Source organism: Hemiscyllium ocellatum, chromosome 22 (genome assembly GCF_020745735.1).
Source record: "Hemiscyllium ocellatum isolate sHemOce1 chromosome 22, sHemOce1.pat.X.cur, whole genome shotgun sequence".
NCBI classification, from domain to species: domain Eukaryota; kingdom Metazoa; phylum Chordata; class Chondrichthyes; order Orectolobiformes; family Hemiscylliidae; genus Hemiscyllium; species Hemiscyllium ocellatum.
In genome coordinates this window covers 59,129,584-59,149,029 of record NC_083422.1, presented here as the reverse complement: position 1 = coordinate 59,149,029, position 19,446 = coordinate 59,129,584, and the positions used below count along the sequence as shown (strand labels likewise).

Below are 19,446 nucleotides of genomic sequence, written 5' to 3'. Positions count from 1 at the left end.
AAAGTGCAAAGGTAGAAGGCAGGTTGGGATGAGACAGGCAAATCTTAAAAAGAGCAAACCCATTTCTGTTAAAGTTTTGATTAGATTAGATTCCCTGCAGCGTAGAGACAGGCCTTTTGGCCAAATAAGTCCACACCAACCCTCTGAAGAGTGATCAACGCCCCATATTTAACCCTGACCAAGCACCTCACTCTACGGGCAATTTAGCATTGCCAATTACCTAGCCTACACATCTTTGGACTGTGGGAGGAAACCAGAGCACCCGGAGGAAACTCACGCAGACACGGGGAGAATGTACAAACTCCACACAGAGAGTTGTCCAAGGCTGGAATCAAACCTGGCTCCCTGGCACTGTGAGGCAGCAGTGCTAACCACTGAGCCACCGCGCCACCCCTGCTTTTCCCTATCCCAGTTTTAAATTCAATCTTTCTTTGAATTAAACCACAGATGAATCAGAGCCTTATTTCTGGCAATTGAAAAGCTTTCTTCACTGAGTTGAACTGCCTCAGTCACCAAAGAAAATTATATTCTCAATGGCAACTTGTCATTTGGAGATCAAATGCAATGTTGTGAACAGCGCTAAAATTACTGATGTGAATATGGAAACACCACTAGAAATGAAACGACTGATAATTTCATGAGGCTTTTATCCCCCGGTAATGTAATGCTGCTGGACTGTGCGCCTGGAGGTCGGTGACCAGTGGTATCTCGCAGGGATCTGTTCTTTGGCTGCTGCTCTTTGTAAAGTGTGATGCTGGAAAAGCACAGCCAGTCAGGCAGCATTCGAGGAGCAGGAGAATCGATGGTTCAAGCATCATTCCTGATGAAGAGCTTATCATCGAAACATCAACTCTCCTGCTGCTGGGATGCTGCTGGACCTGCTGTGCTTTTCCAGCACCACACTCTCAACTCTGACCTTCGGCATCTGCAGTCCTCACTTTCTTCCCTCTGCTCTTTGTAGTTTTTATAAATGTCTTGGACGAAGATGTGGAAGGGTGTGTTAGTAAGTTTGTCGATGACACAAAAGTCGGTGGTTGCTGTAGATAGTGTTGAGGGCTTTTGCAGGCTACAACAAGGCATTGACAGGATACAGAGCTGGGCTGAGAAGTGGCAGATGGAGTTCCACCTGGATAAATGTGAAGTGATTCATTTTAGAAGGTGGAATTTGAATGCTGAATACAAGGCCCTAAAGGAGCCTTCCACATCCATCAAAGTTTTACCTGCACATCCACTAATATTATTTATTGTATCCGTTGCTCCCGATGCGGTCTCCTCTACATTGTGCCTCCTAGCAGAGCCCTTTAGGGAACATCTCCGAGACACCCGCACCAATCAACCACACCGCCCCGTGGTCCAACATTTCAATCCCCCTCTCACTCTGCCGAGGACATGGAGGTTCTGGGCTTCCTTCACCGCCGCTCCCTCACCACCAGACGCCTGGAGGAAGAACGCCTTCCGCCTTGGAACACTTCAACCCCAGGGCATCAATGTGGACTTCAACAGCTTCCTCATTTCCCCTTCCCTCTCCTCATCCTAGTTTCAAACTTCCAGCTCAGCACTGTCCCCATGACTTGTCCTACCTGCCTATCTCCTTTTCCCCCTATCCACTCCACCCTCCTCCCTGACCTATCACCTTCATCCCCTCCCCCACTCACCTATTGTACTCTATGCTACTCTCTCCCCACCCCCACCCTCCTCTAGCTTATCTCTCCACGCTTTCAGGCTCACTGCCTTTATTCCTGATCAAGGGCTTTTGCCCGAAACGTCGATTTCGCTGCTCATTGGATGCTGCCTGAACTACTGTGCTCTTCCAGCACCACTGATCCGGATACAGGGTTAAAGACAGGGTTCTTGGCAGTGTGGAGGAACAGCAGGATCTTGGGGACCTTGTACATAGATCCCTCAAAGTTGCCACTGGAGTTGATAGAGTTGTTAAGAAGACATATGGTGTTTTAGCTTTCATTAACGAGGGGACTGAGTTTAAGAGCTGCAATGTTTTGCTGCAGCTCTATAAAACCCTGGTTAGACCACACTTGGAATATTGTGTCCAGTTCTGGTCACCTCAATATAGGAAGGATGTAGATCCTTTAGAGAGGGTGCAGAGGAAATTTATCAGGATGCTGCCTGGATTAGAGGGCTTGTCTTATGAAGAGAGGTTGAGTGAGCTAGGGCTTTTCACACTGGAGTGAGGAAGGAAGAGAGGTGACTTGATAGAGGTGCACAAGGTAATGAGAGGCCTAGATAGAGTAGATAGCCAGAGACTTTTCCCCAGGACAAAAATGACTGTCTCGAGGGGGAATAATTTTAAGGTGATTGAAGGAAGGTATAGGGAAGATGTCAGAGGCAGGTTCTTTACACAGAGAGTGGTGGGGTAGATGGAATGCACTACTAGCAGTGGTCGTAGAGTCGGAGACACGAGGGACATTTCAGTGACTGCTGGACAAGCACATGGATGGCAGTTAGTTGAGGAGTGTATAGGTTAGATTGATTTTAAGTTAAGATAAATGCTTGGCACAACATCATGGGCCAAAGGGCCTGCACTGTGCTATGCTGTTCTATGTTCACTGTCCTAATTGCTTCCAAGTTGAGTGGATAATTTTTCCCTTATATTTAATTCTAATTATTTGATTGTTATGCAAATTATATTACAAAACGTTACCTTGAGAAAGTAATATTCAATATGGAGGTTGGTACCTGCAAATACTGTTGGAAACTTAAAACAAAAAATAATAGGCACCGCATGTCATTTAAAATGGCGAAGTTACCCATATAAAGCAGCCAAAAACAAACACATCAATTCGAGCCAATGAGGGCTGACAGGACAGTGAGTGGTTCTTTGGAACTCAGTATCTTGACAGGTGTAGAAATGCCTGTCAGATGGTGTGGCTGGACTTTGACATGCCTGTGTGCGCCTGTGATGACCATAAAATGTAACAGGCCCCAAGCCAGAATGTGCCTGTGCCTTTGTGTAAGAAATGGCTTGTTCTGAATTTATTGAAAAAAAAAACCCTTCTCCCTGGAAAAACTTAAGTCTGTCTCAATCTGGAAGGCATCAGCATCGATGCATTAGTAACCAGAGTCAGTGCCAATTCTTCCCAAGTCAGGATTAACTAATGCAAATAAGAGTCTGTTTTGCTCTATTTTGTATAGCTTGACCTGAGCCTGACAATCTCTACTGTCAAACAGGTTGACACTTCCATTTGTCATGCGTGAACGAGGTTTCCAATTTCATATAAAATACCAATTTCTGGTCTATTTTGTGCTGTAGACCTGTGGTTAATAGGAACTTGTTTGAGAGTAGTTAGACAGTTTTTATTTACCTTTAAAACCATCCACTTTGTTTCATCAATGCTGCCTTCACCTCATTCTTACTCAAATCTCCAAGATAGAGTGACCTTCTCCTAAAGCCACAACTCTCACAACCCTAATCAGTCACAAACTTTATCCTTGCTTTAGACTTAGTCCTTTCTTTAAAGTTTGAAGGTCAAATATGTTAAAGATTATTTATCTTTAAATTAAAATCAAGTGAATAGTTGTGTCAATGCAGCATACATGGAGGGGCTGTATATTTTCTCTCTCTCTCCTCCTTAAAATCTACTTCTTTGAACAACTGTTCAACTCTCCTAATGTTGTCTAATATGACAACTTTGTCAAATTTTATCTGATAGCACACCTCTGTCATGACTTGAGTCATATTACTCTGTTAAAGGTGCCATGTAAATGCAAAGTGTCATAATTGTCACACTATGAGTCTTTTATTCTCTCTTTAATGCTAACTGAGCTCCTTAATGTTCAAGCATTTTTAACTTTTAATTTAATTAAAACTGCCAAAATTAGTTTCAGAAATGGTTTCCATCATCAAAAAAGAATTTGAACATCACTGGAACATGTCCAGGTCCCAGGACTGAAATGAGATGTGCTCTAATAGCCAATTACATTTTCTTTTGGTGAAGTGTCAACTCTCACCACATACACTGAGTTTAGTCAGCAGTTGTAACAGCAACTGAATGCAGGGGAAATGATCTGAAAAAATGGATGCTTTGATCTGTCAAAAACTGACATGCTTTTTTTTGTGGTCAATAATATAAACAATGTGTGGAAGTTGGTCTGTATTTTAACAAATATATGTGGGATTGACAATGGATTTTCAAGGTTTTCGGACTCTGGAGTCAGTCAAGTGTCAGTATCTTTCAGATGAAAATGTCAAGTCCAATGTGATAACCATCACAGACAAAATGTCAAGTTCATATAAAGAGGTTGAATTTGTAATTTAAATTGGTCAACAAGGAAATGAACTTGGCAATTTCATGGAAAAATGCTTAGTCCCTATGAAAAATATCTCAAGGCATTTATAAAATAATTTTCCTGCTGTCATTACGTGGGACGACAATAATGGTAAATGGGAGCAGCAAGATAAGATGAACTTAAGAAATAGGAGCAGGAATAGATCGTGCGGTCCCTCTGGCCTGTTCTGACATTCAACATGATTTTAGTTGATCTTCTGCATCAACACCACATCTTTCACCCTCATTAATATCCATTTGTTTGCAAGAGACCAGAAATATGTTTCTTAGCCTTGAGTGTATTCAATGACAGAAAGCTGCAGCACCGTGGAGGAGAGAGTTGTAAACATATGAAATGCCTTAAAGTGAAGACATTTCTTTTCATCTCAGACCAAAGCCATCTCTGTGACAAGGAGTTTTAAAGACTCTCAACCCTCTGACAGAAGAAATTCCTCCTCATCTTAAATTGGCATCTCTTTATTCGGAGAATATGCCTCCTGGTCCTAGCCTTTCCCATGAGGGGAAGTTTCCTTTCAGCATTTACTCTGGGAATTCCCTTACGAATCCGCAATGTAGGAAGACATCCTTGTTTTTGTTTTCGAATCCCCTTGCAAAAAATGTCAACACGTCATATGTCTTCCAATTTACGTTCCATACCTGTATGCCAACTTCCTGTGTTCCTTCTACACCTTAAGTGGCACAGAACAAAAATATTTTGATATTTTATGCCTTTAAAGAAAATGTTCTGCATTTTATTCTTACTGCAAAATGAACCATCTCGCACTTTTCCACATTGTACACCATCTGTCACCTTATTATCCATGCAGTTAACCACCTGATGCCTCTTTTCAGCAACTTTATGTTCCTTCTCACAGTTTATGTTTCTACCTTGTTTTCTACCCTCAGAAAACTTGGATGCAGTTGTCTCATTATTTTTATCTAAGGAATCAATATAGGTTGTAAATAGTTGTGGCTTTGTCACTAATCTTTGAAGCACTCCACTGATTATAGCGTCTCAATTTGAAAATGCTGTTTATATCCCTATTCTCTGCTTCCTATCTGGTAACTAGTTATTTATTCATGCTAATACATCACCCGTTCCAGTAACTTTTCTCTTGTGTCAAAACATTTTGTGTGACACCTTGTCAAATGACCTTCTGGAAATCCAAGTGCACCACATTGCTGACTCCAGTTCATTTAGATGCATCCTGACGAAACGTAAAAAATTTGTCAAACAGAATTTCCCTCTCCTACGGGCATGTTGATTTAGAATGCAAAAACAGAAATTGCAGGAAAAGCTTAGCAGGTCTGGCAGCATCAGTGGAGAGAAATCAGAGTTATGTTTCAGGTCTGGGGAGGAAGGGTCACTGGACCTGAAACGTTAACTCTGATTTCTCTTCACAGATGTTACCAGACCTGCTGAGTTTTTCCTGCAATTTCTGTTTTAGTTTCTGATTTCCAGCATCTGCAGTTCTTTTAGTTTTGATTCAGAATGATCCAATTTACATCTGTTATAATTTTCTTAGTTCAGCATTTCCTGACGACTGATGTCAGGCTAACTAGTCAGCAGCTCAGGGTTTTACTGCTCCCTTCTGTCCTGAATAATGGTCAAAGTTAAAAATCTCACAACTCCAGGTTATAATCCAACAGGTTTATTTGGACACACTTCCAAAGAAACCTCAAGGACTATAACCTGAGGTTGTGAGATTTTAACTTTGTCCACCCCAGTCCAACTTCGGCACCTCTACATCTCAAATAATGATATTATGACTGCTAATTTCCAACCTGCTGGGACCATTCCAAAATTGAGGAATTTTGGAAATACATAACCAGTATATCCAGTATCTCTGAACGAATCTCGACCAGAAACCTTGATGTAGGTCGTCAGGTCCCAAGGATTTTGATGGCATTTAGTCCCTGAAATTTCTTGGAGAATTTGTTTCTGTTGGGATGAGATGAGTTGTCTGTATATTTTGCCATTTTTCCTGAATTTATTAAGGTGGTTTGAAACGGAAATAGAAAGATAAGAGACGCGCTGCAGGAAAAGAAAATTCTTCATGTTTTAAAACCATACCTCATACATCATCAATGTCACAAATAGAACTGTTTCCCCTTTCTCCCATAGATAAGCCAATAAATATTGGTGAGTGAATTATTAATCTTAGAAAGGCTGAAAAGTATGCAAACTGAGAATTGATCTTTGAAAAAACAATACTATACAATAATTAATAAGTGGTACCAGGATGATAACTGAACATCATCTAACAGGCCTCTTGTCAATATTACAAAGGAAGCTTTGTAATATTGATTGCAGGAACTGCACACGAATGTTTGGTTTCTGCAGTAACCAAGAGAAATTACTGCCATCAATTCAATGGTACCGGACAGAGAGGAAGATAACATACAACTTATAACCAGGTCTCAGTATGGGGTTGACCTATAGAAAGCGAATAAAAACATGGAGATTAATCTGCTCTAACATTCGGTCATCAACCCCTTCTTACCTAATTGAGATCTTTTCTCATACTGTTTGCATTGTTTGAAGAGCAAAACATCAGGGAAAGTGTCAGCTATAAAATATCACTATCATATTATAGAGAAAAAGTAATTTGTCACTCCTCATATCCAATCACTATTTGTGTTTTCAGCAGGAATTCACATTTATGCAACAAGTTATAACATAGAATTATTGAATCCCTACAAGGTGGAAGCAGGCCATTCGGCCCATCGAGTCTACACTGACCCTCTGACCACAACCCACTTCTTGGCCCTATCTCTGTAACCCTACATTTCCCAGGTCTAACCTATGTAAGTCTGCACACTTGGGCAATTTCCCATGGCCAATCCACCTACCCTGCACATCTTTGGACTGACGGGGGAAACCAGATCACCTGGAGGAAACCCACGCAGATACAGGGAGATCTTAAGGATATCCCAGAAGTATTTTGTGTACTTCTAAAACACTGGGTTTTTCCAACAATCCGCAATGGATTCATGGTCATCATTAGATTCTTAATTCTAGATTTTTGTTGAATTAATCGTGGAATTTGAATCTGGGTCCCCAGAACATTACCCAGGTCTCCAAATTAAAAAGTACAGTGATAACACCACTTGGCCATCATCCCCTCTATTTTACTATTATAAATATTTTGAACCATTTTCCCACAGAACTTTTTGACAATATACTATTATACGTTCTAAGAAATGAGTTCAGATCCAGTTAAGGCACATTTGGTAATCTCTCAGCTTTAAACCACTTATAGAAAATGCACATGGGAGTCATAACATAGCTACTGGCAATCATGGGTGCCCAAAGCAATATGTTCATAATGTGAGCCACTAATTGGCATTAAATCAACAATGTCACTCTGAAAGAGCCTGAGGATACTGGGAGGCAGATGGCAGGTTGCTGCAGTAGCAATTTATCGCCAGGACCTAGGATGAAGGCAGACCTGAAGAGTTGTACCTGAATGCTTGATGATGCTGCTTGATGGATAATTAGAGACAGAAAAGCTGCAGTTGCTTCCTGAAGAAGCTTCCTGAAACATTGACTTCTCCATCTCCTGATGCTGTCTGGCTTGCTGTGTTCTTCCAGCCTCCTGCCTGTCTATGATGGGCAATTGCAGATGGCCTACAGGAGTCTCAGAGATGAGAACCGCAGCCGTGTTTCAGCTTTATCTCTGATCAGTGTTGCCAACTGCACCTTTGGTGCAAAGTGGTGGACAGTTAGGTTCACACACTGCAAATACAACGATGCTTCAAATAGAGAGAGAGAGAGACTTGGGGGTCATGGGAAGTAATACGTAAAGCCTTTTAGTTCTTTGAATTATTCTGCCTCCCTGAATGAAATCTATCACTTTAACAAAGTTAAATGCTTCACTAAAAATGTAAAAACTGAAGTGGACTGATCACTTCACTTCCACTGATGAGTCCGACTGTGGACGTCTAATGGATATCCTTGTTGTCTGATTGGACCAGACTTTGAAAGCCAAGGTCCGAACATTTTGTACTGTGACTTCACCTGAAAAATGATTGGATCCTATCATCCTGGAGGCAACGTAAACCCTAGGCAGGAGAGGTGGAAGAAATTTCACTTTTGTTGGTTTACAGGGTCAAGAGTAGATCTTGAGCCTTGGTATTATGCTTGGTTCTGTAGCATAACCAAAACCTTTGATTTTGTCCAGTTTCTGACACTAAGTCCAAATAATTACAGAGGTCAAACTGAAAATCTGATCCAACACCATAATCCCAGAGGAAAGAATGAGGTCTCTCCTGACCCATTTCAAAGGAATTTAGATAATTGTTTCAGCCCAATAATTTGTGGTTATGTAGTGCCTTTAACATGGGAAATATGCTGGTGTTTCACAGGAGTACTGTCAAACAGAAAGCTCACACTAAGCCATAGAGGTGATATTACGGCAGGTGATAAAACAGCTAGGTTCTAAGGAGTGCCTTGAAAGAGGAAAATGCAATGGAGAGGGAGAGAGGCATTGCTAGGGTCTCCAGGTCTTAATGGGACAAAGTCTTTCTTTATTCACCCGTGGGATGTGGGCATGGCTAGCTGGGCAGCATTCATCAGGGTGGAAGTGGGTACTGCAGGTACTGGAAATTAGAGTCAAGATTAGAGTGGTGCTGGAAAAGCACAGCAGGTCAGGCAGCATCAGAGGAATTCCTGAAGGTCTTTTTCCTGAAACATCAATTTTCCTGCTCCTCAGATGTTACCGTACCTGCTGTGCTTTTCTAGCACCACTCTAATCTGGGCAGCATTTATTACCCATTCCTAGTTATCTTTGAATTGAGTGGCTTGCTCGGCCATTTCAGAGGACAGTTGAGAGTCAATCACATTGCTGTGGGTCTGGAGTCACATGTAGGCCAGACCAGGTAAGGATGGCAGATTTCCTTCCCTAAAGGACATCAGTGAACCAGATGGGTTTTTCCAACAATGGCTTCATGGTCATCAGTGGATCCTTAATTCCAGGTTATTATTGAATTCAAATTCTGCCATCTGCCGTGGCAGGACTTGAACCCAGGTCCCAGGAAAGTTAGCTGAGTTTCGAGATTAACAGTCTAGCAATAAAACCATTAGGCCACCACCTTGTGGAATGAAAAACATAGAAGCTCCATAAAAAGCAAGAATTAAAGGAGGGCGGAGATTTCAAGGGGGTGGTGGGGCTGATGGGGAAACTAGAATTATCGAGAATAAGAGCTGGGGGAAGGGGCATTGTGTTTCTATTCACCAGTCTCTAAAGCCATGCTGGAGGTTTGAGAATAGTGATAGAATTCTAGAAGAAGGAGACATATTGATGGAGTAAATGGACATATGGAGGAGATAAAACTGAAAGCTGAGAAGTGTGAAATGTTACGTGTTTGGAATGGAAGGATGAGGATAAGCGACGTAAAATAAAGGATACACTTTCAGAGGGATCTCTAGATACATATGAGCAAGTCATTGAAAATGGCAAGTCAGAGTGAAAAAGCATTTTTTAAAGGCATTCAGGCTTTATACCATGAGGAAAAACGATTAAGTTGGCATCTACCTTCATACAGTAACTGGAATCATGTCCAATTCTGGGGATTGCACTATTGGAAATAGGCAGTTATTAGAGAAATTTCAGGAAACATTTCAGAGAATGGTTCTAGGATTGAGGGACTGGAGGGGTGCAAAGGGGTAGGATAGGTTGTTAAAGAGTCATGCTTGATCAGATTTGCAGTAAGCCTCCTGACAAGAATCCCTCAAAAAAAACTAGATACATTTCACACATGGCCAGAAAAAGTAAGATTCAGTCCAATGATTCTGCATCTATTCTGTGGAGTTAGGTGAGTAGATTGGAGAAACAGGAATTGTTTTCCATAGAGGAGAGATTTTGCAAAGAACTTCAAAGTCACAAGGAATCTTGCAGAGCTTTGAAGCTTGAAATAGCTGCCTTCTGTGCAGTAACTATTCTGTAACTCGGTGTGCATTTTTATTTTCTTACATATGCCAATTGTTCTGCTTGAGGATAAACTAGCTATTGGGTAGACAGTGCAGTCAATTGAGAAGGTAAAGGCCAACATGATTGATCTTGCAATTAACAGAAAAAAAGACCCCTGCTCACTCGATCTACCTATAAATTAAAATTGATTAATAACAAATTGCTTGCCTGCGGTAAATACTGTTTTGATCTAAAGTGGCAAATGATAGCCTGAGGAATTAAGCATTCCATGGTTCCCCTGTTGTAACCACAATGAGCAGTGATAAAAGCAAAACATTGTAAATGCTGGAGATCTGAAATAGAAACCAAAATCGTTGGAGAAACTCAACAGTTCTGGCAGCCATTGTGTAGAGAAAGTAGACTTAATGTCTCGAGTCCAACATAACTCTCCCTTGGAGTTCCTAATGGATAAGCTCCATTGGCCAGTTCATGAAAAATCAATGTCAGGTTACTGTTCCTAAAACAATGGGCCCCCAGTGTCAGAAATTTGACTGAAAAGCAAGATTAAATTAACTTTAAGCTAACTCTTAACTTCTGAATGTTAAAGCAAATAAACTTTCAAAAGAGCCAAAATTTTAAAGGATCTATTAGAAAAACGTCAATTAAATGTTAAGACTGCAGGGACCATGAGAGCGGAAGAAGAACATTTGGCTATCTTGTCTGTTCTGCCATTTAATGAGATCGTGTCTGATCTGATAATCCTCAGCTCCACATTTCTGCCTTTCCCCCCTAACCCTTGATCTACGTTCTGAAGAAGGGTCACTGGACTTGAAACATTAACTCTGCTTCTCTCCTCACAGATGCTGCCAGCCCTGATGAGTTTCTCCAGCATTTTCTGGTTTTGCCTTGATTTCTTGACTGATTAATCATCTGTCTATGTCAGCACTGAATGTGCTTTATGACTCAGCCTAGACAGTACACTGTCGTAAAGAATTCCATAGATTCATTACTGAAAGAAGAGATTCCTCCTCATCTTTAACTTAAATGTGTGAAGCCTTAGTGTGAGATGATAATCCCTGATCTGAAACTCTGCCAGAAGGGAAAACAATCTTTCCAACTAGTAATATATAGAACAAGTTTCAACAATATTATGTTGTAATTCCTATAAAGTTAATAAAAACTACACATGATAGGCAAATCAACACAGTGAAGAATAATTTTCTGAATAGGACTATTCTGTGCTATACCTTGGTCACTCTAAGAATGAATTGTCATGGGGAATATAACTCCATTTTTTTTTAGGTCATTGTATCCAGTATTCACTGGAAGACACTTTCAGTCATTCAAGTCTTTGTTCCATCAATAAAATATTTTGCACTTTCATCTCTGCCACTGCTTCAATGAAAGCTGTATTACTGACCTTTTCCTTTGTTATTTCTCTGCAGAGTTTTTGATGCTTAGCAGAGGTCAAGGCAATTGCAAAAAAACTAAAACTATAGATTTTTCAATCTCTTTTCAGGAGAACTTAGAGTTTATTCACATGCAAGTCTGAACATCCTGTCTCGTTTTTGCAGATCCAATTTTCTTTAGAGTAAATGGGGGGAGTAGGAGTTGAGTTGGAGAAGATCAGCACCAATCTAACTGAATGGCAGCATACTAAAGGGGCTATTTGACCCATGATGTGGAGGAGCCGCTATTGGACCGGGGTGGACAAAGTCAGAAGTCACACGGCACCAGATTACGGTCCAACAGGTTTATTTAAATCACAAACTTTCAGGACGCTGATCCTTTGTTGGGTGAAGTCACTTTGTGTGACTTCTGACAATTTGAACCACTTCAGGTTCTGATTTCCCATAGTTTTTGGGGTTTTTAATTTATATTTTGAAGATGGGATATTGGCCTTAAAAAATCTTTAAACCAGATCATTTAGGGTTAATTGTTAAGACAATGAGCAATTGAAGAAAGTGGTAAATTACATGGAAAGCAGGGGCAAAGTTGAGAAAGAGAGTTCTTTGTGGCAGCAGATACCATCACCTTCAAGTTCCCCTCCAAGCCACTCACGATCCTGACCTGGAAGTGTATCGCCACTCCTTCACTGTTGCTGAGTCAATATCCTGAGTCAAAATTACACGGAAAGCAGGCGCAGTGTAAAAACAGCCTCTTTTTAGGCCACTGTGAAGTCAGATTAGCCATGACCTTACTGAATGGTAGAATCCAGACTCAATGGATTGAGCTGTCTGCTCTCGCTTCAATTTCTTTTTATGATCTTAGCAATGACCACATGGAGATAAAAGAATTGATGTTTTGATTCACTTATTGGATGTAAGCATTGCTGACTGGGTCAGCATTTGTACCCAACCAGAGTTACCCTTGAGAAGGTGATGGGCAGCTGTCTTCTTGAACCACGGCATTCATATGAATTGGAAATTCCCATTTACCACTGTTAGAGCAAGAGTTCTTTGGCCATTCTTAGAGGCTCTAGCTGCAAATGTCATGAGAATTTAGGGATGGCATGGTAGCTCAGTGGTTAGCACTGCTTCCTCACAGTGCTAGGGATCTGGGTTCAATTCCCACCTCGGGCAACTGTCTGTATGGAGTTTGCACATTCTCCCCATGTCTGTGTGGGTTTCCTCCGGGTGCTCTGGTTTCCTCCCCCAGCCCAAAGATGTGCAGGTTAGGTGAATTGGCCCGTAGTGTTGGATGCATTAGTCAGGGGTAAATGTAGAGGAATGGAATTGGGTGGGTTGCTCTTCGGAGGGTCAGTGTGGATTTGTTGGGCCGAAGGGCCTGTTTCCACACTGTAGAGGATCTAATCTAAAGCAAAACAAATACTATCAAAATAAGCATGATTCCACATGTTCCTTATTTGCAATTGGATTTTGTGACCAGCCTTATATAAAGAACATGGTCATTCTGGGGAAGTGTCCATCCCAAGAATGATGAATGAATAACGCTCAATATCCCATTGTACATCCTCCATAGCCTGAGTCACCTGGGTGTTTTCCTTTTTTATTCACATACGGATGCCACTGGCTGGGCCCAGCATTTATTGTCCACCCCAAGTTGTCCTTGAGAAGGGGTGGTCAACTTCCTTCTATCACATGCTGTGGTAAACCCAATGTCCTTGGGGAGAGAATTCCAGGATATTGACTCAGCAACAGTGAAGGAGTGGCGATACATTTCCAGGTCAGGATCATGAGTGGCTTGAAGGTGGTGGTATTTGCTGCCGTTGTCCTTCTAGATTGAACTGGTTGTAGGTTTGGAAGTTGTTGTCTCAGGAACTTTGGTGAATTTCTACAGTGCATCTTATAGATTTTACTCACTGCTGCTACTGAGAGTCGATGGCGAAGGATGTTTGTAGAGCCAGTAAGCTGGGCTGCTTTGTCCAGGGTGGTGTCATAGCTCTTGAGGGAAGAAATGTTCTCCTTCACCACAATTTTCCTTTATTGGGTGGGGGTTGGGGGTGGGAGTGAGGTTGGTTGGTTGGTTAGCTAGCTCAGTTGTTTGGAAAGCTGGTTTGAAATGTAGAGTGATGTTAACAACCTTGGTTCAAATCCCACACTGACCAAAAAGGACTCTCCTTCTCAACCTTTCCCCATGCCTGAGGTGTGGAGACCTTTAGTTAAAACCACCAACCAGTCATCTGTGTCTAATGAGAGAGCAGACCTATGATCTGTTCAGACCATGTCAACTTTATCATTCTATGGTTTTGTGTTCCTTTAATACTATGGCCACTGAATTTCCCCTTGGATGATGACTAGTATAGAAGGATTGTCTGATGAGCAAAATTTAAACAGGTTGGGAGTCCATTCACTGGAATTTAGAAGATTGAGGGATGATCTTGTTGAAACACACTGCATCCTTAAGGGGCTTGACAGGGTAAATACTGAGAGAATGTTTGAGTAAAACGTGAGGTCTGCAGATGCTGAGAGAATGTTTCCCATCATGGGAGAGTCTAGGGCTGGAAGGCATCGTCTTAGAGTAAAAGGGTAACAATTAAAGACTGAGATGAGGAGGAATTTCCTCTCTTAGAGGGTTGTGTGTCTTTGGAACTCCATGCCACAGAGAGCTGTAGGAGTAGAGTTGTTTGTATACATTCTGAGACAAACAGATTATTGGTCAGTTGGGGAATCAAGGATTACAGCGAAAGGGAAGGAAAGTAATATCAGATCAACTCTGATCCTATTGAATGGCAGAGCAGGCTCGAGGGGCTGAATGGCCCACTCTTGCTCCTATTCCTGTGATCTTTGAGCAACAGGAATTGAAATGGTAAATTCCAAAAGGTAACTGGATAAATATTAAAACAGAAAAGAAATGAAAGGGATATTGAAGAAAAGCAGATGAGTGGAACTAATTAGTTAACTTACTCAAAGCGCTGCTCAGATCTGGCTTACCAAATGATCTCCCTCTGTGTTGTATTAGTCTATAATTATACAAAGACTATTTTCTATTCCAAAACATTTTAGTTTGTTTTTACAAGGGACACTGGCCTTGGTAACTGGGCCAGTATTTATTGTCCATCCTTAGCTGTCCTGCAGGAGGTGGCAGTGAGCTGCTTTTATACAGGTATTTTTTTAATTGAAAAATTAAACTTTATTCATAAAAGCTATTACCTATAAGGGCATTCAAAAAGGTTCTCATTCTATCTGTACAATCTTTCCAATGAGGAAAAAGAAACACAAATGATTCATTGGAATTTTACATCTCACATTTGCAACAGTGCAGTTGCAAATAACAGGAACATTTTTAACTCCTGCAGGGAGAAAATACTTATATCTTGAGGCAATAGCAGGATCTGAAAACTGAATGGATCTGTTATACTGTGGCAGATAGAGCTTAGACAATGGTTTTGTGCTTTGGTATTCATTATTCCAGTCTGCATTTAGCAGCTGAGTTGTAGTATTATGGCAAAGTTTTTTTTTGAAAAAGCCCTTTATGTACGAATTATGCATATCTTTAAAATGTTATCAAGGCAACATAACACAGTGTAGTTTACAGTCAATGAAAGAGATTAAAGCAGCATCAGCTTGATGTTTGTTTCCAGAACTCAAAGAGACAAGTTAGGCTTTTCAGAACATGTAAACCTCTCCCTGAGCGATATACCTCTGAAATTTTCATTCCTTAAACACGATGGAACAAAGGCTGAAATAAAGTACAGTCGCCAAGTGAGACCAAGCACAAGGTTTAATAATTCAAAGCTTTCACCCATCAGAATCCCTGTCATACAAATCTCCCTGACTCACTAAGAGATGTTAGTCACCGCTGTCTGGGGAAGGAAATGGTCTCATTGATTCTTTTTGTTATTTCATGCAAATAGCAACCAACAGAGTGAACATTGGAGGAGTCAACAGGTCTGGCAGTATCAGTAGTGAGAGGGAGCAGAGTTCACATTTTGAGTCCAATACAACACATTTTCAGAACTGGCAGTATTGATGTTTTTTCTAATTGTATATTTTTAACAGAGACAGAGTCAAGTACTAAAAATCAACGTGTTATTAATGGTGGAGAAAGGATAAAAGAGATGTAAAATGGGTTTAGACTAAGTTGTGCTAGAGAAAGAATGGATTCTATTTGCTAATAACATTATACTCCTTGGAGCAGAGAAGCTGAAGAGGTGATCTTAGTGAGATGTTCAACATTATGAACAATTTTGACTGACAGTTGGTATGTTAGTAACTAGGCAGCACAATTTTAAGATTGTCAGTGAGAGAGATAGGAGTGAGATAAGGAGAAATGTCGTTAATCAGAGAATCATTCGGATTTGGAATGCGCTGCCTGGGAGAGTGGTGGAGGGGGATTCCACAGAAAATTTCAGAAGAGAGCTGGAGATATATTTGAAAGGGATGAAGTTAGAGGGCTACAGAGAAAATGCTGGAGACTGGAACCAGCTGGGTGTGTCTTTCAGGAGCTCGCACAGACACAGTGGGTTGAAGGACTCTATCTACACTGGAATATTTTATGGTTCTATGGATCTAAAATTAAGCTGTGTGGGGGAGGGGGTCGAAGGATGTTCACTGAGGACAGAGATGTGGCTGTGAAAGCAAGTTTTAGCTCACCACTGATGGGTACAATTTCCCCATGATCCCATGCTGATTTTTGAGACAAAACTATGATGGTATAATCAGAACTGAAATTCCCATTTTAGCAATCTGACAGGGACTTCAAATGGAACCACACAAATTCAATCGTCCTCTTCAGAAAGTCTATGTTTCTTATTGTCATGGAATATCTCATGGGAGTACACAAGCGCCTGATTACTATGCAAGTAAGAATCAATCAATTGGTACACCCCAGTTCCTACAAATAGCAGCATCGAGATAAATGACCAGATCAACTCTTTCAGATAATGTGTCACGTGAAGGAAGAATATTGGCCAAATTTGACGGTAAAACCCCCGGCTGTTCTCCTCTCAGAGCCAAACATGTCAAAGAATGCAGCCGAATATTTCCTTCAAAAGATGGCAATGCTTAACATTACAATGCTTGCTCATCCAACTCCGCTGAAGGGTCATCCTCCCCCTACACTGTACTGGAGGGTCACCCACCCCCTATACTGCACTGGAGGGTCAGCCTTCCCCTATACTGTACTGGAGAGTCACCCTCCGCCTATATTGTGTTGGAGGGTCACCCTCCCCCTGTACTGTACTGGAGGGTCACCCTCCCCCTACACTGTACTAGAGGGTCAGCCTCCCCCTATACTGTACTGGACGGTCACCCAGCCCTATACTGTACTAGAGGGTCACCCTCCCCCTATACTGTACCAGAGGGTCACCCCCCCCATACTGTACTAGACAGTCACCCAGCCCTATACTGTACTAGAGGATCACCCTCCCCCTATACTGTACTGGACAGTCACCCAGCCCTATACTGTACTGGAGGGTCACCCTCCCCCTATACTGTACTAGAGGGTCACCCTCCCCCTATACTGTACTGGAGGGTCACCCTCCCCTTATATTGTGTTGGAGGGTCACCCTCCCCCTATACTGCGCCGGAGGATCACCCTCCCCCTATACTGCGCTGGAGGATCACCCTCCCCCTATACTGCACTGGAGGGTCACCCTCCCCCTATACTGCACTGGAGGGTCACCCATCCCCTATACTGCACTGGAGGGTCACGCTCCCCCTATATTGTGTTGGAGGGTCAGCCTCCCCCCATACTGTACTGGAGAGTCACCCTCCCCCTACATTGTGTTGGAGGGTCAGCTGCCCCCTATACAGTACTGGAGGGTCACCCTCCCCCTATACTGTACTAGAGGATCACCCTCCCCCTTTACTGTACTGGACGGTCACCCAGCCCTATACTGTACTGGAGGGTCATCCTCCCCCTGTACTGCACTGGAGGGTCAGCCTCCCCCTATACTGTACTGGAGGGTCACTCTCCCCTATATTGTGTTGGAGGGTCACCCTCCCCCTATACTGTACTGGAGGGTCAGCCTCCTCCTATACTGTACTGGAGGGTCACTCTCCCCTATATTGTGTTGGAGGGTCACCCTCCCCCTATACTGTACTGGAGGGTCAGCCTCCTCCTATACTGTACTGGAGGGTCACCCTCCTTTCAGTACTCAGTAGTATATAAACCTGCAAGGTTCTGCCTCATGGTTTTGAGGAAACACTCTCTTGCCTTTGAGATTATAGGGATATTCTTTATCTGCTAGCTCACTGAAGCAGTTGTCCTGTTTTATAAGTTTGTTAAGTGAGCTACTGAACATAGCTGATAATAATTATTCAGCTGGGGCATGTTCATGATTTCTGATACACATTCGGATTGATTCATCACAAAGACAACAGGAGTGAACTCCCTGTGATCTGTCACTGTAAAACACCCAGTGACTGAAATTCCCAACTCCAGATTACAGGAGCACCATAATCAAGGTGTGTTATGCCTGTCTAGGTTGGACAATACCAGATCCACATGTTTGTACAATATGACGCTGACGTTTACTAATGCATAACGCTCCCATCAAGTTATTATGCCCCGTTTTTGACAGGTAACAATAGGTGTATATTTAATATCTAATGGGACACAATACCTTTCCTGTACAGCATTCCCGTGTCATTGTATAATCAAACACTTTGACATTGTGGAATAATGCACTCTGATCATTACGATTACCTTCACCATTATCACATTGCTCACAAATTCTTATTCCTAGTTTGGCCAAGACTCTCATCCATTTGAACAGACAGAACAGCAAACCTCAGTCAAGTACACTGTGCAGTCACATTAATCTGACAACATCACAACAGGCCTCTTTCTTTGCAACAATGTGCAATGTTTTTATATGTGAACTACAGCACACGAAAGAGCATTGTTCTTCCACACCATGCATTGGACCTTAGTATGTAAATGTATTAATACTGCCGTACACTATTGGATAAAGGCATTCCGGAAGTAATCAGGGAAGTAATATACTGCCATATGTTGTAGAAATAGATCTACGACAGCCAACTCTGCAGAGAAGCTAGTTTCCTTCCTCTCTCAGTTCCTGTTAATTAGATGGGCAGTAGCGTGAATAGACAGCAGTAACTCTTCTCTCGAAAGCAGTGCTGTGAATTAATGACAGTGACTTCACTTCACAAGGTGTCAAGGGCATTATCTACCTCTGTGGATGTATATACTGCTTGAAGGAGGAGGCTTTTGGTCTCTCTCCCCTCCACTGACTTTATGTTTTGGGAATGAATTATTTTACCTTCCTTTTGTTGGTAGGACAGACGTACAGGTAACTCAGCACAGTTTTCAGGCCCACTTTATCATTGAGTTTCTCGTATGTCGTTCCATAGTCAGTCGACCTGAAATTAAAATTTGAAAAGAAAAATGAAATGGTTTCGGCATTTATAGTGCCATTAGCCCTGACTTATGATTTGTTTACTTACATGAAAGCAGTTTATAATATGGAGCTATAACGCTGGGTAATTCATACTCACAATAATGTTCTGGCTCTCTGGAGCATTAACTATTGTATAAAATATGTATTCTTCATGCTAATCTATTGTCAAAGTAAAGCTGTTAATCAGAGTTGGAGTTCCAACAGAGTTTGCTTCCTTAAACAGCTACACAATGTATGAAATGGCTGATTCAGACACAGCAGACCCTGAACAAAGGATTTAACATCCATCAATAATTGCAGTCTACCAATTTCCCAAACACTTTTCTCACTTCTCAGAGAATATACGAAGACTGTCAAGATAATTTATTATCATTGTTCTGTGATACCTTCACTTCACAGCAACTTCATTAAAGCTTTTATAAAA

At 41.7% G+C, this 19,446-nt stretch overlaps 1 protein-coding gene across 1 annotated transcript in view; it reads right to left on the bottom strand.

Moving 5' to 3' along the window:
• The window catches only part of LOC132826396 (VPS10 domain-containing receptor SorCS1-like), an 815,604-nt gene that overhangs the window by 534,896 nt on the left and 261,262 nt on the right, over positions 1–19,446 (bottom strand). The window contains exon 4 of the mRNA XM_060842288.1: positions 18,885–18,984. Coding sequence (XP_060698271.1) covers positions 18,885–18,984 — 100 coding nt within the window. The remainder of the gene's footprint in view (positions 1–18,884; positions 18,985–19,446) is intronic.